Below are 24,281 nucleotides of genomic sequence, written 5' to 3'. Positions count from 1 at the left end.
CTTATTTTAGATCTCCTTATTCATTTCCTTAACCAGATATTCTATACTATTATAATACCCTTGGTTCAGAAGACATGTAAATACCATACCATTTTCTCCTTCTGCAGAGATTTTATTTAAAAAATCCAGCTCCTTCAGTGAGTACCACGTGTGTGGATATTGTACCTCGGTAAGTGCAACCTACCATCCTCCCACCAACTCTATAGGCTTCAGAAATTTGGTTGTGTAGCATGAATTCTTATTATCGGGTTAAATGTCTTAGGAGGCGTTGCTCGGTAGAGTCACATAGAATCCACTCTCTTCCATGGTGATTGGATTATAATTTCATTTTGATTTAGCACCCCCCTTTTAACCTTTCACAATGTTAAGGACGTCCTCGGCCGGAATCCAGGAGTTAAATTTATCAGGCCACCCAACCCACTTGATCAAGCACATCTTTTTTTGGTTCCTAGTTTTTTCAGATATAATTTTTTCTATTTTAAAGGCTTTGTCTTTTCCCACTAAAATCTTTTGCAGCTCCTGTTCATAAAAGATCCCATTTATATTTTCCCCATCGAAATCCCTTAATTTGTATACGGGAGGGTCTCTCCTTAGACATTCAGAAGCTGTAAAATATTCCTCCGTAAAGGTCTGCTCATAACCTTTCTCAAAATGTCTTTTTAATTGTGAAATTCTGACGGTATTGCCGACTCTAAACTTCAATCTTAGTTTTTTCACCTTTTTTTTGGTTGAAACAACCCATACTGGGTTTTAAACACCATGAAGGAATTTCCTTTGTTCACTTCAACGGGTTTCATCTTAATGCTGTTGTGAAAACTATTGTTATAAGCACGAACCAAGTCCTGTACCACATCGATGTAATTTCTCTTATTGACGGCTGTGAAGTATCTCCACATTCTGGTTTTCAGCGTCCTGTTGAACAGTTTACACACTGATGCTTTTTGTCCCGTCCCTGTAGCAAAGTGATTGACATTATGTTTTTTCATTAATGTTTTGAAACTTTTATTAAAAAATTCTTTCCCTTCATCAGTCTGAAGTTTTTTAGGAACTCTGACTTCTTTTAGAATGGAAACAAAGGCTTTGGTAAGCTCGGCACCTGTCTTGTTTTTCATCACGCGTGCCCAAGCATACTTGGAAAGTATCTATACACATTTACATAAATTTCATGTTCCCGTTATGTTCTGCTATATTGGTCATGTCCACCAAATCAGCCTGTTCATCTATGTTTTTTACAATGACTCTGTTTCTTTTAAATTTGACAGAGATTGGTTTATGTAGTGTGTACACATCCTGAGCTGCTAACCAGTTTTTGGTTTCCTTATCATCAACCCATTTACCGATTTCATCCACCAAGGACCTTTGCAGACTCTCAACCCCTCCACAGGATCCTGGGTTTGAAAGAATGTAGTAAATATTTTTCAGTAGATGTTCATTCATGGTGAAATGATTGAAACACAATGAAGAGAGTGCTAGAATGGATTATGGCTTTATTAGCATCTTTTCAGCAAAAGTGGTTATGTTTATGGTACGTTCAATTAAAAATGAAAGCATGCAATCAAAGGTTTTATATACATCAACCTTTTCATCGTTACTTAGTTTCAAAACACATACATCTATTACATATGTGAATATATATAATATATGCCCGTTTTTACATTCATCTGGGTTTTTAACCGTATGAGAAATAACATGACTTCTCTATATAAATATGTGAAGGATAACATGTATTATTGGCTTCTGATACTAGAGAACTCCACTGACTCCACTGACTGCTAGACTCAACAACGTACTACACACATCAGCTTTTCCAAATTCTATACGGATTTGATCTTATCGGTAACGTTTACGGTTCTGACTCTATTTTCAAGGGTTTTACAGAACAGCGTGATCAACTCCGTCCTCGGCACTCTTTCTCAGGTGAAGGACCGGAGCGGGTTTCGAAAAGGTTTCTCATTTGACTCGAGTACCAGGGTTCAGGTTTTCGTGCAGCTTCCAGTAGTCCACGACGTCGTCGTGTACCTGCTCCCCGCACATGCAGGTCGGTTACTACTACCTCAGCGATTGCCTGAATCTTGCTAGAGGATGGAGGTATCTGAATGCCGCACAGCTTCAAAGCTCTGGCTAGAGTATGTATAAACCATGGCTTGAACTGTTTTTTTTATCAGCTTAGGTGCATTGAGGCTGACGCTGACTTTGATGGTCAATAGCACGGCTGTGACAGTTTTCTCTCATATCTTCGTCAATAATTCTATACATCAGATTCCCGATCACAGCTCAAATGACCGCCAGCACCAGTGCGTTGATGCACCCATCTGTTTCGTTGTTATTCATGTTTTCACTAAAGCTTGTTTCAGAGGGTCCACTCTCACTGTCATTCACACCTGTAAGAGCCACTTCATCATCATATGAGTTCATTGTTGGCGTATAGAATATCATTCCTGTTTCTATACTCATCGTTTCAGGCTGTAATGTTTCGACGAGTCAACGCCCCCCCCCCTTTATATTAGATGGGTGGGGTGTGCGGTGTGGGGGTGGGGTTATTGCTCACAGCAGCAACACTGGGCTCGGTTTCCCTTTGACACGTGACTACCTTCTTTGCATGGGAATCGAATATCCACTTCAAACTTAACAGAGGGCCTCACTTTTAAAGAATCGTTAAACAAAACATATTTCAATGTTTAAATAGCATACTGATCAGGCTGACATACTTTTGCAACATAAACCAGTTGATACATCCAAAGTTAATTACTGAATCTCTCCTGATATCCGGTCCAGGTTCATGATGTTTATGGCCATGAATCACTGAGAAACAAATGTCTACCTCACCCTTGGAGATCATCTTCGCCACGACATTGTATGTGCCATAGGGAGGTCTCTGGCTTTTCCATTAATGTTCGCCCTTGACGAACACCCTCAGGAACACCACAGCTCTTTCTTGTTAACGTAGTCAAACTCCATGCACCATCTTCTGAACTCTTTCCAGTCATGGTGGTCAAACACCACTTGTTTTGTAGCTCGTGTCCAATGGGTCTTACCTGGCCCTGAAATCGTGAAAAGAATTACTTTACCTTTTTCCGCATCAAAAACGTACCCCGCATTAGCTTTTTTCATCATTTTATGTACCTAAATTTTTTTTATGATTTTAAACAAGTACTGACATATTTATATCCACAGCTATTCCTTGGCCTATTGCTTATTTAAGTATGTGGACACTTAATAACGTAATTATTATTAAATAGTTAATTTATTAATTAACTAGCAAGCTAGCTAGCTATTTGTGATGGTTCCCCCTCACCAGCAGTCTCTGTTTAGCAGTGGTGGCCAATGCATGGCTTTTGTTTGTTGTTTTGATTTGTTTTGTCATTTTAGTGTCACATGCTTTGTGTTGTGGTATATGTGCCATGCCTCTGCACAGGTGTCTTATGTTGTCCTATTATTTGTCAGGAAATCTATATGGCTAATTTTTGTTTCCTTTTAATTCCTTTCCTTTATAACAGCTTTGTTGTTTAGTGATGATATGTTGGATTTATTTTGTTTTCTATTTGAGAACATTGAGTTTTTATTTATTTCTTTAGATCCTTAGTTTGAAACCAATGCTTGCTTCACCTTTTTTTGCCCGTTCTCCACCTGTGACAGAATAATTGACTATTCTGGGCGGCAGCAAGTTTTTTGCTTCATCGCGTTGCGCTTTCTCACCTTTGGACAGTGTTGTCTGCAACTTTTAGGGTGGTGCGCCCTCAACCCCATTTGGGGACATGGTTCAACCCAGAGCTCTCCCTATGTGCATGGTTTCTGTGGACCTCACCCAGGAGACATGGTTTGTCCCCAGAGGTCACCAGTGCTGCTCCCATAGCTTGCCAGACAGCATGTGCTGTCACTATTTTTTGAGGGCTTGGAAGACGGTGTTGTTGAGAGAGTCAGTCCATACCAGATCAAGAGACGAAGCACAGACAAACAGCAGCCTAACACAGATGACCAAGCGTCTGGTGTTTGGAGTCACCTTGGTTCCTAGAGTAGACTCCCCTCTGGATTTTCTTTTTGGGGGCAGGGGCGCCCTGCCCTCCAGGATCTGACCAGTCCACAAGTGTTGACTGTGTGGGTTCGAAGGTTGATTTGGAGGGCTTCCCAGGAGCATGTATAACCAACCTCCTGTGCTTTTTGCTTCTGGTTCGTCAGCGTAGTGGCTGGTGATTGTAGATGCAGGAGTGCATGGTGGCATGGTTCCCACTGGGTTCCGTGTGCAGGGTGGTGTGGTCCCTGCCACTTCTAAGTTCTTTTTAGTCTTCATTAAACTTTTGCACTAAAGGTCACGCTTGCTTCCCTGTTTTTAGCCATGACATGTTTTAACAAATTGATGTACCTGTTTATAGTAGATAAGTTAATATTATCTATACTTTATGGCCAAAGGTATGTGGGACATTCCAAAATTATGGAGTTAATCCCCACTTTGCGGCTTTAACTCTTCAGAGAAGTGTGGAATGTGTCTGTAGGATTTCATGCCTCCAAAGAGCATTTGTGATGTCAGGGTCTGATGTTGAATGGCAGGGCCTTGCTGTATGTTTCAAATCCCAATCCCAAAGGCTTTCAGTGGAGTTGAGGTCAGGTCTGTGCAGGCTAATGTTTTTATGTACCTCGCTTTGTGCATAAGGGCATAGGCATGCTGGAAAAACTAACTTTTCCCATAATGGTGGAAGTAAATGCTTGTCTACAATGTCTTTGGGCATTAGTATTATCCTTCAGTGGAATTTCATGGTATGTGTTTGTGTGTGTGTGTGTGTGTGTGTGTGTGTGTGTGTGTGTGTGTGTGTGTGTGTGTGTGTGTGTGTGTGTGTGTGTCTGTGTGTGTGGTCTATCACTTCGTGATTTAGCTGTCATTGCTACTAATTGCGTCTGTTTCACAATAACATTCACACTTGACCGGCACTGGCTTTTGGTATCCTATGATAGTTCCTCACTGAAAATCACTGAACTCTTCAGTTTGACACATCTGTAAAGACTTCATGGCTATGTGCTTGATGTTATACACCTGTAGGCAATGACTGTGGATGAAACACCTGCTTAATTGTTCAGAAGAAAACTATAGAGAACCAGAAATGTAACCTTCTGCTTTAGGGAGTGTTAAATGCTCAAGTTGTAATGGACCATGTGATGCATGCAAGTTTAGTGGTTTTGTCACCTTTACATGACAGTGGCCAAGTGTTAAATGTGCAGAGATGCAGTGTGTCAAAGTGCAGAGATGCCTATAATAACCACTAAGTGTGAGGACATAGCATTGCCTCTCCTTTTTGCAACATTGCAAAGTTCTGCATTTAAAAAATACACGATAAGTGAAGAGCTAATGAACTATATCCAGTATATACAGTGCCCATAATAAGTATACAGTGTACAGCATTACAGAATGTGTGATGGACGAGGGTTAAGCAGGATGCGGGGACAAAGGCATGTCGAACATAAACATACGTTTTATTCATACATTAAACATACACGTATTAACACTACTTGGGTCAAACACCGACAACTTTGACGATATGAAATGAGACTTATATACACTCATGACAGTTACACACAACAAGGATCAGGTGCACAACACAAGAGGGCGTGGCAATACAAACACACAGACACGCACACGCATGCAGACTTGAGGGGGGAGGGGCCGTACCGTGACAAAGCCCCCCCCTCAACGGCGCGACTCCCAGTGCGCCGGGCTACGGCCCCGAGACCGACGCCAAAAGGTGATGTTGAAGGACCAGACAACCCGCCAGGGGCCAACGCAAACAGGGTAGCGGGGAGAAGGACAGGGACGCACACACTAACGGGCACAGACACAAAGGGGAACAAAGTGACCGGTACATTTAGTGTAATCGGGACAGACACGGTGACAGGCACAGGCACATGAATGTCCCCACACACATTCAAGAGTCCAGGGAAGGGAGAAGGAAGTCCAGCCAGTCCCCCAGTCGTCAGCTGGGTCAAAGACTGACCATCCTGGTGGGAAGTGTCCCTCGCCAGCCTAAGTAGTGGCGACTGTCCCGGTTCTGGTACTAGTGCCGCTGCCTTTTTGCCTGTAAGAGGCTTCGGCGTAGGCGCATACGCTCTAGAGCTCCTCGCCTCAGGCAGGGGAGTGTCCATATTTGACAACAGTGCCTCCCTGCTAGCCAACTCTGTTCGCCAGCTCACACCTGGGCGGCGTGCCCTGGGCGGTGCCTTGGGTGCTGGAGGCTAGGACCCAGCAGAGTCCATCTCCGAGTAGCGGAATCCTCTTGGTCCAGCTGTACTCCGCAGGACTTTGCACCGTTCGATCCCGGACCATACACAGGGCCCCCACAAAATTGTTCAGCAGGTTCCTCCCTCCCGGTAGTTCCTTGGAGTGAGGCCAGGATGAGGGAAGGCCTCTCTGCTGGACAGTATGAATCCACAGAGTCTCACTCTGAGTACTGGAAGTCGTTGTACCAGTCCAGGTCCCCCGCCGGGGTTCCGTATGCCTCCCCTGCTTCCGTACCTGGATCTGCACCTGGAGTCAGGAGGGTGCCCATGACCACGGGAGACTCCGCTGCACGTGCTGTGGGAGAGCTTCACTTCCCTTCTTTCCCTTCTTCTTTTTGCCTTTCCCAGGCATCCTCGGTAGGTCGGTGTTTCTGTGACGGACGAGGGTTAAGCAGGATGCGGGGACGAGGCACGTTGAACATAAACATACGTTTTATTTACACATTAAACATACACGTAGTAACACTACTTGGCTCAAACACCGACAACTTTTACGATACGAAACACGCACACATATGCAGACTTGAGGGGGGAGGGGCCATACCGTGACAGAATGTACAAAGAAAAGCAGATGTTTTTGCAAGTACCATCATTAAGAAAGCAAATAAAATCACCGAATTACAAATGTTTGCTACAAAAATAAAATGTAAAACCCAGCACATTTAATATACATTAATTCATTGATTATATACAAAAAGTTAAACTGTGAAATTTCATATCTTGTTCATCTTTAATATGAAAGATCTGTGTGCATGAGAGAATTAGAGATAGAATATGGGGAAATGCATGTTTAACCAGCCAATTTAACCATATGTCTGAGGACATGAAAAGCCACCAGTATTTAGACCCAGCAGCAATAGCTTCAGCTGAACCAAACACAGTAATAAACACAGTTTAAAAGTTCAGAAAAATCACTGAGCATTTAAATTGAGCTTCATTCCTTGAATGCTTTTGGAAAAACTCATGCAATTACAGTTATTACAAAGACAATGTGTACAAAAATAGGTACAAGTGGTTAACAAACTGTCTTGACCAATCAGAGACTCTTTGCTTACTTGCTCATATGGTTAATTTGGCCATTTAAAAAACAAGGAGACCATAACGGAGGTACATTGTCTTAAGTGACCAAGGAATACTGTCATGTTTTAACAGCAACGTTAATGTATGCTACAGGCAAGCAACAGAGTCTGATAAATCACAGCAGCGATAAAGCAAAGGCAAATTTGCAGGAGACTGAAAGGCTAGAGAGAAAACCCTGATAATGTTTTAAGATTTCAGCCAGTTTTGTTCCCTGTAATCCATCATGGTGGCCTCCTGTGATAACTAGTTATTGTGCAGAATTACTAAATGTGGCTTAATTCATCAAGTTACAAGCCTTAGGTAACAATGTGGACTTTTAACAATACCACCCTTTCCCTTTAAGTGTGATGCAGGACATTTCTTCTTTTGATGCAAATCTTCTCAACATGCTCAAAACTATGAACGCACCAGTCAACAAAAAGTATTGTGACTGTGATGTTCAAAATTTGCAGAAAAATATGAACTGTAGAAATGTTTCATGTCCCCGAACTGACTGTGCTTTTTAAGTAAATAAATACAGATGTTTTCCATATAAACAAAGACTACTCTAGACAAAGCTAACATGAGTGAGTTCTGCAAAAGGCAAAACTGCATTGCATTATTTTTTGTGTAGTTGTTTGATAATCTTCATGACAGAAAAAAACATACACAAGACACCTTAAACATTAGTTGAAAGTCTGCCTTTCCTGAGTTGGTGATAAATGTTCCTCTGACTGTGCTCCTTCCATCCTCCTCGATTGCACTCTCAGTCTTCAACAGAATTGCATGAAACTTCCTGTTAAAATCCTTCCCCATGAAAGCATAAAGAAACGGGTTCATAAAGCTGTTTGCAGTGGCTAGAGTCCCAGCAATATTTTGTCCATTGGGAACAAGACTGTGATATTTAGTGTGAAGTTCCATGAAAGCAACAGTGTGAAATGGAAGCCAGCAGATAAAAAAACAAACAATCAGCACTGTCATGATCCTAAACGGCTTTTTGGACTTTGCCATCTGGTTGGTCTTCAGCTTTCGGATGATGACAGCATAACAGGTGATGATGACCAGGAACGGGATCACAAATCCAAAAATGAATCGGCACACTACAATGGCAATATGGTCTAGATTTTTAACATCTGTGTATCTGTAGTAACATGTTTTTATTGAAGTCATGTGATCTTCCTTGATGTTCCGGTAAATGGCTGATGGTGTGCTAAGCAGTGCTGAGACAATCCAAGCCAGCATGACTATCACAGAGGCCTTTTTTACAGTGCGCTTGTTCTGCACCCACACAGGAAACATAACAACCACACAGCGGTCCACGCTGATGATGAGGAGGAGGAAGATGCTGCTGAACATGTTAATGAACATGATGAAGGACTGGAGCTTACACAAGAAGAGCCCAAAGACCCAGTCGCCTTTAACCAAGTAGACAACATGAAATGGCAGGAAGGCACAGAACAGGAAGTCAGACACGGCCAGGCTGAGGTACCAGGTTGTGTTGACCGACTTCTTAATCCTAAATCCAGAGATCCAAATCACCAGACCATTTCCAGTGACACCGAGCACAAACATGATCACATTTGCTGTTGCTAAGATCACACACATCGCATCTCTGCACAATGGTGAAGAGACTGTCGGGCCTTTTTGAAGGGTAACTGTTATGTCAGAGTAGTCATATGAATCATAATTATATTGTGTCACTTCAGTGGGATTCATGATGCCTCTTGATTCTGTACAGCAAACAGAAACAGAAAATGTAGATATTCTGACTTACAACAAGAACCTCTTTTAATGACTTCCTTCTTCCTAGATGAGGTTTGATAATGAGCTGTAAACTGTAAAGATTAAGATAACAAAAACAGGCAAGACCTTTGTGAGGATTAACCCTAAATTAAATAGGAATAATGATGCTCCTGAATAGTGAATATTTATAGTGGCACCTATGTGTCCAGCATTCAGTATCTTAAACTTGTATTAAAATGTGCAGAGACCTGTAATAAAAAGGCTGTTGGGTTTATATATTTATTTTTATGGAACAGCCTAATTGCAGTGGCTTGCCCAGGCCAGTACCCAGCCAGGACTCTCACACCAGTCACACCAGTTACAGTTTAATCCCCACAGATGTTTGAGTCCAGTGCTTCCCACTGATGGCCTCTAAAAGCCACCTAGAGAATGCTTAGATCAGCTATGCTACTAAAGTGAATTTTCATTTTTTATTTTTTGTTCTTCTATCTCGACAAAACAAACTTGCTTGTTTCTTGCCTCGCTCCTAACTTTGATGAAATGTCATAGACAGGAGTTTAAAAAATGAATGTAGTTAAAATTATTTTGATAGTTCTCAGGATAGTTCTCAGTTCGCTATCAGGGTATAACAAATACAAAATAAATCATTCAAAACATTTTTTCTCTTCTACTGTCTAGGTATTTTATTCAATCAGTATGTAGGTATTTAATGAGTTTGTATATATGATGCATTTGTGTAGACTGGTCGTCTTCCCTTCACTTTGACTAGTCAGGATATACTTTGACAGGGTGAGTTTCAGCCCAGTTAAGGGGAGAGAACCAGACATGGAAGACTGATTCTTTCTTTATTCTTCTGTCCATATCTAATTTTCAGTGCTTCCTCATCTTTATCTGCATTTTGTCTCATATTTTTGTCTCATATTTTCTCCATACGTGGTGTTACATGCAGTGTACACACAGTTTGCTATAATGTCTTACAGCAACCCAGTCACTGTTACCAGCTGTCTTCTGTTTGTGGTACTCAGCCAGTATTTCAAAATAGTATTTAATTGATTTCCAGCTTAAAGACAACATCTGTATGTTTTGGAAAGGTTTAGTCCTTTGTACAACACAGGTAAAACTGACACTATTTGAACCAAATGAATCCAATTCATAAATTCATAAAGGTACATAGTAATAAAAACTGTGCAGGCATAACATTGGTTGGGACTTCCTGTGTAATACAAAAGGTGTATCTCACAAAGACATACACAATACACATATCTACAATAATGCAATTTCTTAAATGCCACTTCCTGTATATTCTGTAAGGTGACTGTAGCCTATATGCACAGATCTGAATGATGATTGACTCATCTTTTGATGTCTGCCACTTTGGTGTCGAATTTGTGGTTTTAATGTCTGTAATGGAAAACCTTTTTGTGTTGGTAAAGCTTCATGTCATCGAGTTCCTTGCTGAGCTGAGTGTAGTTTTACACTGAAAGAGAGTGTAGCAAACCATAGTCACACTCCCCCTCCACCTAACACTGTCTGCTGCAGTGCCTCCACTGTTCTGTTGGTTAACCGGCACCAGAGGAGTTACACAGTGCTAGAGCAGCAGATAACAAAAATGATTCACAGCTTAACAGTTAGATCAACTAACGTCTCCAGCCACCACCATACTCTCCTTAACAACACACACACACACACACACACACACAAGTTACATGATGCATGTGCAGAAGGTTCTTATTGTAAATCTAATGCATACTAAACTGAATCCAGCAATGAATGTCTTCAGACAACATAAGTAAAACAATAATATTTATTATGTAACAAGACTGCTACAATTCATTAATCACGACAGATCATCATGCACATCACACACTCTACAGGAACTGCAGAATGAAAGCATGACTACACACAGTGCAAAATATATTTACACTGTGCCTGAGCATCAGAAAGTGCTTTTTTTTTTTTGACTCAATTATATCCATTCTGGAGCTGGATTAAATTTGCTGATTTTTTGTTAGTTCTTGATCAAGATTATTATCAAGACTAGACATAAATTGCATCCATAAGAAAAGTGGTCAGAACTCGAGCATAATCAGAGACAGAGGTCTCACTCCCTACCTTCAGTTCAAGTACTTAGAAAACCAGAGTTTATTTACCACATTTTTTTTCCAACTGGAACAAAAATAGGTAGATCCAGAACTGCATTAATTTCTTTAATCTAGTTCTGGAACTGCATGTATTTCTTTAGCACAGCTCCATCTGAGGGTCAGATGTGAGTGGAAGTTCTGGCATCCATAGAGCTGGAGCGTGACAGGTAGCGGCTCAGCGTACGTCCCTCCTCTCCCATTGCGTTCTCCATCTTTGAAACCAGTGAGCTCTTGAACTTTCTCCTGAAATCGTTGCCCATGAACACGTAGAGTATTGGGTTGAGGAAGCTATTTGCTGATGCAATCAAGGTGCCAGCTCTGAGTACGATGGGGATGACCTCAGCATGGATGCTTTGGTTCAGCTCCATCAGCACTAACGTGTGGTATGGGAGCCAGCACAGGAAAAACGTCACAATGAGTGCTGTCATGACCTTAAACGGCTTGGTGGATCTTGCCATCTGGTTGCTTCTCAGTTTGAAGATGATAATGGAATAGCAGGTGATGATAATCAGGAACGGGATGAGGAATCCAACAAGGAACCGGCTTATAGCGATGGTTTCATGACTGTATTGACTAGTGCTGTAGTTGTTCAGGCACCGGCTTGTGCCCAGATGTTGCTGAACATCGCGAAAAATTATGGATGGAATGCTCAGGGCAGCAGAGATGACCCATGCCAGACTAACCATCACCAAGGCCTTGCTTATGGTGCGCTTGTTCTGTGCCCACACGGGGAACATCACCGCCACGCAGCGGTCCGCACTGATGATGACGAGGAGGAAGATGCTGCTGAACATGTTGAGGAACATGATGAAGGACATGAACTTGCACATAAAGATTCCAAAGGTCCAGTCAGACGTGGCCATGTAGAAGATGTTGAAGGGAAGGAAGAAGCAGAACAGGAAGTCAGACACAGCCAGGCTGAAGTACCAGGTTGTGTTGATTGACTTCTTCATCTTGAAGCCGGCTATCCAGATCACCACGCCATTCCCTACAATACCCAGCAGGAAGATGACTACATTAATGACCACCAACGCAATACACAGAACTTCTTCAGAACATGTTGGGTGTACTCTAAAAGATACTTCCTCATATGTAAAATTATCCACTGTGTAATTGTCGTACTCGGAGTAATCCAAAGTGAAATCCATTGAGTCAATTGTCAAAAGGGTTAATTCATCTGAAGTCTCTGTGTAGAGAAGAGATTGATGTTCTGACTTATGTTTAATTTTAATAAACACAAAACTGCAACATGACACAATCATAGCATGTAATATGTAATATTTAAATAGGAAGGCAATTTTTGTTTTGTTTTTTTGTTTTTTTTTCCAGGCCAAATCTCAGTGAAAAATGTCCACAAATTTACCATTTTATCCACAAATTTGCCAACTCATGCCAATGACATAAGTTTTATATAAGTTGTTTTATCACAACATATAACATAGGTGCAACATAGGGAGCAACAATCTCAGAATTTTCATATGAAAATCTGCCTTTACAGATTCTGTCACATAACTGATAGCCACATAAATTATATAATTTGTTGTTGTTCAGTTAGAGAAAATAAGAGTGAAGTGCTTACCTTGTCATGGAATCAGTGGCTTTGGATTGCCAGTGACCAGAGACCCTTGACAGCTGTATGCGTAGCATTTATAAAGAGTCAAGCAGGGCTCTCTTGTGCAACACGGGGCTGTCTGAACACTGACATCCTGACTTCTACATGAGCACTTCTGCAAACTGTTTTGTTTTCCACATCAACAACATCCCCCGATCTCACTTCTCCATTCTCACCCGTCCTGACTGGCCTGACTATCTATTCTGTTTTAATTACTATAGGGTTGGGTGACTTAAAACCTTTTTTTTTTCATGCTCTATTTCGCTATATGAATGAAGTGTATAATTAACAAATAAGTGTATAATTAGCTAACCTTTAACATGCTGGCAACATTTTCTGAGAATGGGTAAAAAATTGAAATTGAAATCACCCTCATGAGAAATCTCTCACTGCCAGCAAAAGGATGACTGGGAATGTAGTCTACATTTCATTTCCTTCAGTAAACATGTATTTTTAATTATTTGCAGTGTAATTCTGTGTAATCCTATGAGACATACCTGACTGTCTATAGACAACACAATTATTTATAAGCACATAGTTCCTAACCATTTACAATTCCTAACCATTTACAATTATTAAAACAGCATGTGTGTCCTTTTCCTGTCTTTGTGTTGTAACGGTGTGGCCCGAGTGCCACAGGGCGTGGAGCAGGACGCACAGAATTCCTCCACATGGACGAACATTTATTTACATAACACATACCGGCACTCACATATAACATGAACGAAGAACACGAATACATTAACACTGATGAGATGAACAGTTACAATAACGACGCCAACGTTTCTCTCACCCCGCTGCATTACCAATGACCAACACACTGCACACAATGACAAGGGTTTATGTATATAAAGTGGAACAAGGTGCAGGTGTGTTTACAAACAAAACAACGCTCCCACTGCACGTAGCGCGCAAACCACGTGACTCGCGAGAGGCGAGCATTCCGTGACGTGTCATTATGACACATTGCTCACAGTGTCTGTGCTTATGTTACATTGTTAAAATAACCTGCTCAACATTTGTATAATCAGTTTTTTTAAGCCTAAATTATTCGTGGAACTGAAGTTATCACATCAAACTTACATGTAATCCAAATTATTTGATTAATAAAAAATGGTTTGCCAAAAGGTAGTAGATTTATTTATATATATATCACTATATGGTCAAAAGTATGTGCACATCCCTCCTAATTACTGAGATCAGGTTTCAGCTCCTACAGGTATGACAGGCAGGTGTTTGAATGGAGGAAGGTGTTACATAGTGGACTCTCTGAGATTCATCATAACCCTCTTATGTGCTTTCTAAAGTCAGAGTAATGAAGCTGCTATTAATTCTTTAGTGAGTACATTCATAAAGCTCTCATCAAAACACATTACTGTTTTTATAGTAGTTTCCTGTGCATTTCCTGTATTCTGCATTCTTAAATTGGTAAATCGTTGCACTTTTACTAATACAAGAATTAACAAGCTTGTGTTTAACTCTACATTTCAAGCAAACAATAGTGAATAGTGACAGTACAGTGGGAGACAACACATGAAACATGGATGACATAAGAGGAAAAAAGGGCAAAGGTCACAACAAGCAAATACATTCAGGGAGAGATCAAGGACACCAAATCACCCAAAGAAACACTGTCCAGCTAGACAATCTGACTGTAGAAAGTGGCAGCAGCATGAAGAACAGTGTGGAACAGTTTTCTAGCTCACACACTTTACACTGCAGGAGGATGGGAAGGTTTGTAAAAGGATCAGGAGATTCATGGAAATGAAGAGGCACAGGGCACGTTAGGTAGGTGTCATGAAAAATTAGGACTTTGCAAATACACCACGTCTGGTTTATAGCGAACAGGAAACATCAGTGTCCACTTCTGTCAAAAACTGCAATGACTTCTTTGAAAACATTGTTGGGTCTCTCCAGCATGACTTCATATTCCTAAACAATTAATACGCAGTTCCTCTATGTATAAGTCTTGTGTAATTACAATGATTAACTGAAGTATGCGAATTGTGTGGGATTGTTTACACTTGATACTAGAATAATGTTTTCACCCATCAATTGCCAGAAGTAGTAATTTATCACAAGTAGTAGATTTGATTGGGTGTACTGCTGCTGTGTTTGGGCTGATCTCTCTTCTCTTCCCCAGCACCGCTGCTGTGTTGGGGCTGATCTCTCTTCTCTTCCCCAACACCGCTGCTGTGTTTGGGCCGATCTCTCTTTATATAGCCAAATGTGATGCTGCACCTTCTCACACAGTCAGAGCTTGGTAAATTGAATGACTGCACAGACTAATAACATTATTTTTATACAGAGTGTTGAGCCCAGTGTTACACTTGTGTATTAACACAGTCCTGTGCACAGTCCCAAGGCCTCACACTGCAAGATGCTCAGGAGATCACTAGTGTTTCTTTTCTCCATTAGTGTAATGCTTTTATACTTCAAAATGTAATAAAGTACAAAATGTAATAGAAATATAAAATCTAAATATAGGTGTAATCATAATTTTCCTTTATTAATGCCTGCAAAATGACTGATATTACACATCATATACTGTATGTGTCAGTGTTGTACATAATTCATGCTACTTATGGGTACATATGTAATACAGAATATACGAGCCTTTATCTCTGCCTGCTGGTGCTAATGCAGTTAACAAGCTTTCTTGAAAAAAAGAATGTTTCATATAAAGGCCTGACACTGTAAAAACAATTAGTTGTTTATATCTACTTTTATAATATTATTAATCTATTTGATTTCATTTTGAGGGCAAGTACAGCCATGCAGTTTATCTCTACTGTGTGGTCCCTGCTGACCTCTAGTGGTTAACTAGTATAGATTTTAAAGAGCAGGACTGATGTGTAACATAAACCTTTTTTAACTATTTTATTTATCAGGAAGAACTAATTATGCAGAGTCTCAAGAAGTAGGGCCTATTCAGAGAAACAGATACCTAAAAAGGTCTATTTGGTAAATGGACTTGATAACATGGACCAGTTTATAAAGTGGTTGTACCTAAAGGGAGCTGTGACTGTATATTCTTCATAAGTTCCATTGATGTTTTCACAGACTGAACATAAATGAATAATGCACATACACAAAAACAAATACACAATAAGGTATTTCCTTACACTGAGTTTTCTGTTTTAATAGTAATACTGTTGTAATATCATACCGCTGACATAAATGCTGGCAATAAATGTTTCTTCTTCTCAGCAATTTTCTGCCAAAGCCTGTGGCGTCTTGTTGTGATAAAGATAAAATATCTAAAAGTTCTTTATAAGTTAAAGATTAATCAGACAGAGAGTTAACACCAAATCTAAAAACTCTCAAAATTCTTAACATATCAACAAATTGACTAGGACAAAGTATATATTACTACGGATTATATATTACAAATTATGGATTAATATATATATCACAAATGGTTGGTTGATGGTTTGCAAACAAAAAAATTGAGATTGACATGTTTCCATTTTTTATTTCTTGTCACACATTGTTTACATTTGGCTTTCTTAACTTTCCCATAACAACTGATGAGTATCAACAAGATGGACAGACTCAGACACCTGATATGTACCAGCCAGTGAACAATAATTAGTCAGTGTGCCTGGCAGTATGATTGTCTGAGAAACAGTGTGTGTTACTGAAAACGACAGTACCGGAACTGTCACGGTACGGCTCCTCGTGCGTGTGTGCGTGTGTGTGTATGTGTTTGTTCGTATGGCCACGCCCTCCCCGTGTTTCACACCCGCTCCTCATTTTGTGTCATTATCGTGAGTGTATATAAATCTCTTTTTTAGTAATGGATGTTGTCGGTGATTAATCTTGCGTTAGCCTGTGTGCTACCATGGCTGTTGTTCGTGTCAGTAAACGTCACTTTGTCACACTCGGCTCGTTCCTGCGTCCTGCCTAGCCTCCGACGTCACAGGAACTATACATTTATCAAAATCTTCTTAACTTTCCAATAACTGATAAGGGTCACAACAAGATTGATAGACTTGGACAAATGCTAAATATTCATGAGTGCATACTAATTATTCCATGTGTTATATTATTAGCACTGGTTGGTTAATAAAATCAAAATAAGACTGTGGCAAAATGAAATAACTGGGAAGAATGGCTGAAAACTGAAATAGATCATCCTGGCAGTGTGATTGTGTCAGAGCCAGTGTGTGTTGATTAAAAAACTTTCTTCAACTTTCAGTGACTAACTACTGGGAAACTATACATGAATCTTTTTTTGTTTGTTTGTTTGTTTTATAACTTGAGTGTTTTGATTTGTTTTTTTCCAGAAATTTAGCACTTCCCATTTATTGCACAAGATCCCTGCAGATAAAACATTAGAGTCCTTTAGGGATTAGCAGTTCTTAGTGGATATTATTGGATTCCTTTTGGTCTGCTGTGACAGTCTAATGGTATGTGTTGTTGGTAGTAGTTCTTGTTCAGTAATGTATTTGATTCTGTTGGTTTTTGATGATATTTTATAGTAACCTTGTGGTATTGTGCTCTAGTTGTGCGTTTAGTGGTATTTAATGAAACTAATTAACCTTTAGGGGAGTAATTGTTCATACTGGTCTTACTGGTTTTTAATGTTATTTATTCATTATTCCATTATATAAGTTTCATGTTGCTTTTTCAAACTCTAGCCTGCCACATATTACAATAGTAAAGCCTATAAGAGCAAACAATGATAGAATGTATAAAATATGTCTAAATTGTTCCAATTCCAGTAAACAGTAACACACCAGTATTTTATAGGCCATACAGAGTTTAATGCAATACTTGAGCTTTGGTTGTACAATAAATTGTAATTAAAAAGTAATGTATATACACAGTTGCCATTAAAAAAAAGAAAAGAAAATAGTGACTATATAATTTTATTATACACCTTTAACATCAACACTGGTCATTTTATTTGGTAAATCTGTTTACAAACAGAAGACTACATGTAAAAACATATTCCAAATAAATAGCCTTCTAACAGCTTTAATATCGTAAACGACAATATGTAATTACATCCTGTTTTTTCTCGGTTTTAAAACCCAGTTGTGGTATAACAGCTTTGTGGATTATTAATGTTACGTTTGTTTCAATTTTTTTGTTTGTTTCCTTCAATATTTCCTTTTAAACTCGCACCTGCTCCACAACCCCCCCCCCCACACACTCTTTTAACAAATATTCTTTGTATGTTCTCCACCCTTGACAGAATAACAGTCCATTCCCAGAAGCACTGAGTGTCTTTGTGTTATCAGATTTGTTTGCACCTTTGCACTGTGTTGTCAGCGAGTTGCCTTGGAGTTTGTGTAACTTTGTAGTGGCTACTGCTTGTAGATGTGGGATGGTGCTCTTTCTGCCATACTCTATTGACATAGGAGGGTGCCGAACCCACTGTGCCCTGAGCTCCAGATGTTTAGCATTAATATTGTCCTTTGGTGGAATTTGTTTTGTAATTCATCAAATTACAAGCATTAGGTAAACATGTGGGCTTGATTTTAAAAATGCCACTTGGATGATGCAAGACATTTCGTCTTTTGATGCATATCTTCTTAACATGCTCATAACTGTGAAGCCACCAGTCAACATACAGTATTGTGACTTTGGAGATGTTAAAGAATTGGCACAAAAACATGAGCAGTGCAAATCTTTTATTCTCCCTGAACTGACTGTGCTTTTTTCAGTAAAAAATGTTTTCCAAATAAACATGGACTACCCTAAAACAAAGACTACTCTTGATCATACATTACTCAATAGTATGACTGAGGTTGTAAGAGACAATACTACATAAACATATAAAACCTTTCCAAATTTTTTTTCTTTTTGGCTAATTGTTTAATAATCTTCATGACAGACAAAAAACCCCACACATGACACCTCAAACATTAGTTGAAAGTCTGCCTTCCCTGAGTTGGTGATAGATGTTCCTAGGACTGTGCTCCTTCCTTCCTTCTCAATTGCACTCTTTATATTCAACAGAATTGCATAAAACGTCCTCTTAAAATCCTTCCTCATGAAAGCATAAATAAACGGGTTCATAAAACTGTTTGCAGTGGCTAGAATCTGAGCTATTGTTTGTCCAGTGGGAACAAGACTGTGAGATTTAGTGTCAAGTTCCATGAAAATGTCATGATCCTAAACTGTTTTTTGATATTTGCCATCTGGTTGGTCTTCAGCTTGCGGATAATGACAGCATAACAGGTGACGATGACCAGGAATGGGATCACAAATCCAAAAATGAATCAGCACACTACAATGGCAATATGGTCTTGATTTTTAACATCTGTGTATCTGTAGTAACATTTTAATTGAGGTCATGTGATCTTCCTTGCTGTTCCAGTAAATGGCTGATGGTGTGCTACGCAGTGCTGAGACAATCCAAGCCAGCATTGCTATCACAGAGGCCTTTTTTACAGTGCGCTGGTTCTGCGCCCACACAGGAAACATACCGACCACACGACAGTACATGGTGATGATGATGAAGAGAAATCTCCTGTTAAACATGTTAATGAACATGATGAAGGACTGGAGCTTCCACAAGAACAACCCAAATACCACACTGGCTGTTGCAAATATCACACACACTGCATACCTGCATGATGCTGAAGGCATTTTTGGGTTTGTGGTAGTGCCATCATAGAAATCACTGTACTTGTTATCTTGTGCTGTTGCAGTGGGGCTCATGGTGCCTCTTGGTTCTGTTCAGCAAATAGAAAGCAGAAAAATGTTGTTCTGCTGACTTACAGCAAAAATGTCTGGCAGTGACTTCCTTCACTTCCCTCTAGATGAGGTTTGATAATGACCTATAAAATGTACAAAAATGCAAGATAACAAAAATCATTAAAATTGAGGATTAATCCTAAATTAAATATTTGTGATGATGCTGAATAGTGAATGTTTGTAGTGACACCTGTGTGTCCAGCATTTAGATATTTAAAGGCATCTTAAACTTGTCTTAAAATGGGCAGGGATCTGTGATAAAAAGGCTTTTTGGTTTGTATATTTATTTATTTTTATGAAACAGCATTATTTGAGTGTCTCGCTCGGGCCGGTAGCCAGCCAGGACTCTCACACAAATCACACCAGTCTCAGCTTCCTTCCACTTCCTCACTCACAGGCACCAGTTTATTGGTTCTTAAACACACCTGCTTTTCATTGGCTCCCACTTATTTAATCCCCACAGACGTCTGAGTCCAGTGCTTCCCACTGACGGTCCCTACAAGCCACATAGAGACTGCTCAAATCAGCTGTACTTCTAAAGTGAATTTTCTTTTATTCTGTTAAAAACTGCATGTAGTTAAAATTATTTTGTTGTTACAAACAAGCCTAAAACAGTACTAGCGAAACATCTAGTTCTACATTCTGCTGTAAAACAAATATAAAATAAATAATTCAAAATATTTGTTTCTCTTCTACTGTCTAGGTATTCAGTTCAGTCAGTATGTAAGTATTTAATGAGTTTGTGTATATAATGTGTTTGTTTAGACAGGGCATCTTCCCTTCACTTTGACTAGTCAGGATATGCTTTGACAGGGTGAGTTTCAACCCAGTTAAGGGGACAGAACCAGAGATGGAAGACTCTTTCTTTTTTCTTCTGTCCGTATCTAATTTTCAGTGCCTCCTCATCTTTATCTCCATTTTCTCCATATTATCTCCTTACTAGGTGTTACATGCAGTGTTCACACAGTTTGCTATACTGTCTTACAGCAACCCAATAATTGTTAACAGCCATCTTCTGTTTGTGGTACTCCGACAGTATTTCATAATAGTATTTAATTCATGTCCTACTTAAAGACAATGTCTTTACATTTTGGAATGTTTTGGTACTTTTTAGAACACATGTAAAACTGAGAATATCTGAACCAAATGAACGGAATCAAATTCATGTGAAGAAATAAAATGAGTGGGAGGTACATAGTACCTTCATACTACAACACCTCGACAGCCCTGGAACCTACGCTAGAGTTCTGTTTGTGGACTTCAGCTCGGTGTTCAACACTGTAGTGCCTGAGTTGCTGCAGGTTAAACTATCCAAGCTGTTGGTGCCAGATTCCATCTGCAGGTGGATCGTGGATTTCCTGACTGACAGGAAACAGCAGGTGCGACTAGGGAAGCACACATCAGATCCTCGGACCCTAAGCACAGGAGCACCACAAGGTTGTATGCTTTCACCTCTCATTTTTAGTCTGTATACCAATGACTGTGTTTCCAATGAACCAGCTGTGAAAATCTTGAAGTTTGCAGATAACACCACCATGGTCAGTCTTATAAACAATGGAGATGAGTCTGCATTCAGAAAGGAAGTGGTTTTGTGGTGCCGCAGCAACCATTTGCTGCTGAACACAGAAAAGACGGTGGAGATGGTGATCGACTTTAGACATCACCCCCCCATCCTACCTGTCCTCATCATTAATGTCTCTGTGGTTTCCACTGTGGAGTCCCTCAAATTCCTGGGCACTACCATATCCAGGGATCTGAAGTGGGAGGAGAACATAATCTCCATCACTAAGAAAGCACAGCAAAGAATGTACTTTCTAAGACAGTTAAAGAAATTCAACTTGCCTCAGAGTCTGATGATCCAGTTCTACATAGCGATCATCGAGTCTGTCCTTAAAACATCTATAACCATCTGGTTTGGTTTGTCCACCTCACAGGAACGAGCCAATCTCCAGTACATAATCAGGAAGGCAGAGAAGATCATCGGATGTAGCCTGCCACCACTCCAGGACATTTATACCAGCAGGTTGATGAAACGTGCCAGCAAAATAATTGCTGACTCTTCTCAGCCTGGACATCAACTTTTCCAGCCACTGCCCTCTGGTAGAAGACTCAGGGCTATCAGAGCCAGCACTACTAGACATGCTAACAGCTTTTTCCCAAGAGCTGTAGCACTCTTCAACGACAGTGGACATTTTGCACTTTAAAACTGAACTTACAAACTAATCTCCTCCTGTGGTATGCTTATTTTGCACAACTGCACAATATGTTAGTATTCAATGTTCATACTACTCTATTATTTTTCTGATATATATGTTAATATACATATCTCACATGTATAGATATCCTTAGTTCTTGTAACTCTAAGTTTTATTTTTATTGCTTACCTATTCCTTATTCTATATTCTGCTTTATTTAATATTTTGTCTTTCTTTCTGTTATAGTTAAATAGTGTTGTGGTATATGTGCTGTCCAGTTGGTTTTAGTAGGTTACATCATACATGTGTGCACTCACCAATACAAATTCCTTGTATGTGTATGCACATACTTGGCCAAATACAGTGCTTCTGATTCTGATTCTGATGGTATTAAACTGTGCAGGCATAACATTGGTTGGGAGTTCCTGTGTAATACAAAAGGAGTATCTCACATATGCAAAAGATATGCAAAATACACATGAAATATACAATATGCAATTTCTTAAATATAAATTTCTTAAATGCAACTGTCTGTTTGACACTTTGATGTAGAATTCGTGGTTTTAATGTCTGCAATGGAAAACCTTTTCGTGTTAGTAAAGCTTCATATCATTGAGTTCCTTGCTGAGCTGAATATAGTTTTGGACTGAAAGAAGGTGTTGCAAACCACATAGTCACACTCCCCCTCCACCTACCACTGTCTGCTGCAGTGCCTCCACTGTTCTGTTGGGTAATTGGCACTAGAGTCACAGTGCTAGAGCTAAAAGAGAGAGATAAAAATGATTCACAGCTTATCAGTTAGATCAACTAACGCCTCCAGCCACCACCATACTCCCCTTAACAACACACACACACACACACACACACACACACACACACACACACACACACACACACACACACACACACACACACACACACACACACAAAGCTATATATGATGCATTTGCAGAAGGTTCTTATTGTAAATCTAATGCATGCTACACAAAATCCAGCAATGAATGTCTTCAGACAACAAAAGTAAAACAATAATATTTATTATGTAACAAGACCATTACAGTTCATTAATCAAGTTTCAAGTTTCAAGTTTCAAGTTTGGTTTATTCGTCACATACATAGTCATACACAGTATAACTCGCACTGAAATGTTGGAGAGTGCTCTGTCCAAACTGCGGAAAAGAAAACAGGGGTGCATAGAGAAATATAGATATTCTCTATATGTGAAATATATATATGCAAGATAAATATATATATTCTATGTATGTACAAAATATATTAACAATGTATGTACATTATATGTATATTATGATTATATACACAATGTACAATGTATATGGTTGTGTATATATGTACACAATCTACAGAATGTACAGATCCATTTCGTATAATAACATATCTACAGTTGTTGTGTAACAAGGTAATTGAATATAAATATATATATATATATATATATACAGATATACAGTTATGTTACATGGTGGTGGTGGTCCCCACAGTTAATAAGTTTCCCTGATTCAGGGCCCAAATGGCCTGTGGGAAGAAGCTCCTCTTCAGTCTCTCTCTATTGGTCTTCAGGGAGCGAAAGCACTTCCCTGACCTCAACAGAGAGAAGAGCCTATTGTTCGGATGGGTGGGATCCTTCACAATCCTCCTGGCCTTGGTCTGACACCGCTTATAAAAGATGGTCTGCAGATCAGGAAGTTCCGTATGAGTGATGCGCTCTGCTGAACGCAACACCCTTTGGAGTGCTTGCCTGTCTTGCTTGGTGCCAGTCTCCCAAACCAGACTGTGATGTTCCCCGTGAGGATGCTCTGGATAGTGCAGGTGTAGAAGTTCCGCAGTACCTTGGAGGGCAGTCTGAAGTCTCTTAGGCGTCTGAGGTGGTAAAGACGCTGATGAGCGATTTCTCCTTTGTAACATATGAAGGATTCGGCCCTTTGTCTCACAGGAAGCTGCCCGGGTACTTGTGCAGTCTCCTGTAATCTCAAAGGTAGACCCATCTTTGTGGATTAGTTCATTGACCACTGACCCTGCTCCTATGTTGACTGACTAAAACTCTAGGACTTATCGTAGGGTATTGTATATTGCACTGATGTTGATGGTTCCTATGTTGTCTAACACTAGTACTTATTGTTTATTGCACTGATTGTTGTCTGAGAAAGCTTATGTATTTTGCACTTCTAGGCATCAGCATTAATCCCTGTATTTCAACAGTGTTTTAGCTCAAAGGTATCTTGGACTCTAACCTACTGTACTGGCTAGGATGCATTCTATGAGTAACAAAGCAATTTTGAAAGTCACTCTGGATAAGAGCATCTACTAAATGCAATGTAACATGTCTAAATTGTTCCAATTCAAGCACAAACTTTCCGCCAGTTATAACTACACCAGTGTTACACAGGCCAGAGATTTTTATTTTTATTTTTTTAAACACTACTTGAACTTTGCTTGTACAATAAGTTGTTGTTGTTGTTGTTGTTGTTGTTGTTGTTGTTGTTGTTCAAAGTGTGTGAGTGAAGTGATTATACAATCTTTTATGCCGGTCAACCTTGTTCC

General features: G+C 39.7%; 2 protein-coding genes and 1 pseudogene across 4 annotated transcripts; all 3 read right to left on the bottom strand.

Annotated features, from left to right (window-relative positions):
- Window positions 1-6,151: 6,151 nt before the first annotated feature.
- Window positions 6,152-9,214, bottom strand: LOC113568170 (chemerin-like receptor 1). Its single transcript, XM_035525956.2, has 3 exons — window positions 7,993-9,214; window positions 6,500-6,511; window positions 6,152-6,394 (listed from the first exon to the last, which is right to left on the bottom strand). The coding sequence occupies exons 1-3, from the start codon at window positions 9,037-9,039 to the stop codon at window positions 6,152-6,154; spliced, it is 1,302 nt and encodes a 433-aa protein (XP_035381849.1). The 5' UTR covers window positions 9,040-9,214.
- Window positions 9,215-10,852: 1,638 nt separating this feature from the next.
- Window positions 10,853-12,935, bottom strand: LOC113568171 (chemerin-like receptor 1). 3 transcript variants are annotated; one of them, XM_026996353.3, is made up of 3 exons: window positions 12,787-12,898; window positions 12,330-12,393; window positions 10,853-12,195 (listed from the first exon to the last, which is right to left on the bottom strand). In XM_026996353.3, the coding sequence occupies exon 3, from the start codon at window positions 12,158-12,160 to the stop codon at window positions 11,327-11,329; it is 834 nt and encodes a 277-aa protein (XP_026852154.2). In that variant the 5' UTR covers window positions 12,161-12,195; window positions 12,330-12,393; window positions 12,787-12,898; the 3' UTR covers window positions 10,853-11,326. The 3 variants fall into 3 exon arrangements, with proteins under 3 accessions (XP_026852154.2, XP_026852153.2, XP_026852155.2); XM_026996352.3 differs by having other exon boundaries at window positions 10,853-12,393; window positions 12,787-12,935; XM_026996354.3 differs by lacking the exon at window positions 12,330-12,393 and having other exon boundaries at window positions 12,787-12,899.
- A 5,710-nt stretch (window positions 12,936-18,645) lies between these two features.
- Window positions 18,646-19,494, bottom strand: LOC113569071 (chemerin-like receptor 1; annotated as a pseudogene).
- Between the last annotated feature and the right edge of the window lie 4,787 nt (window positions 19,495-24,281).

The sequence above is a fragment of the Electrophorus electricus genome, chromosome 1, assembly GCF_041902795.1.
Source record: "Electrophorus electricus isolate QZ-2024a chromosome 1, ASM4190279v1, whole genome shotgun sequence".
Taxonomy (NCBI): Eukaryota; Metazoa; Chordata; class Actinopteri; order Gymnotiformes; family Gymnotidae; genus Electrophorus; species Electrophorus electricus.
Note: the sequence above shows the minus strand (reverse complement) of the source record. Positions and strands in the feature narration are given on the sequence as shown.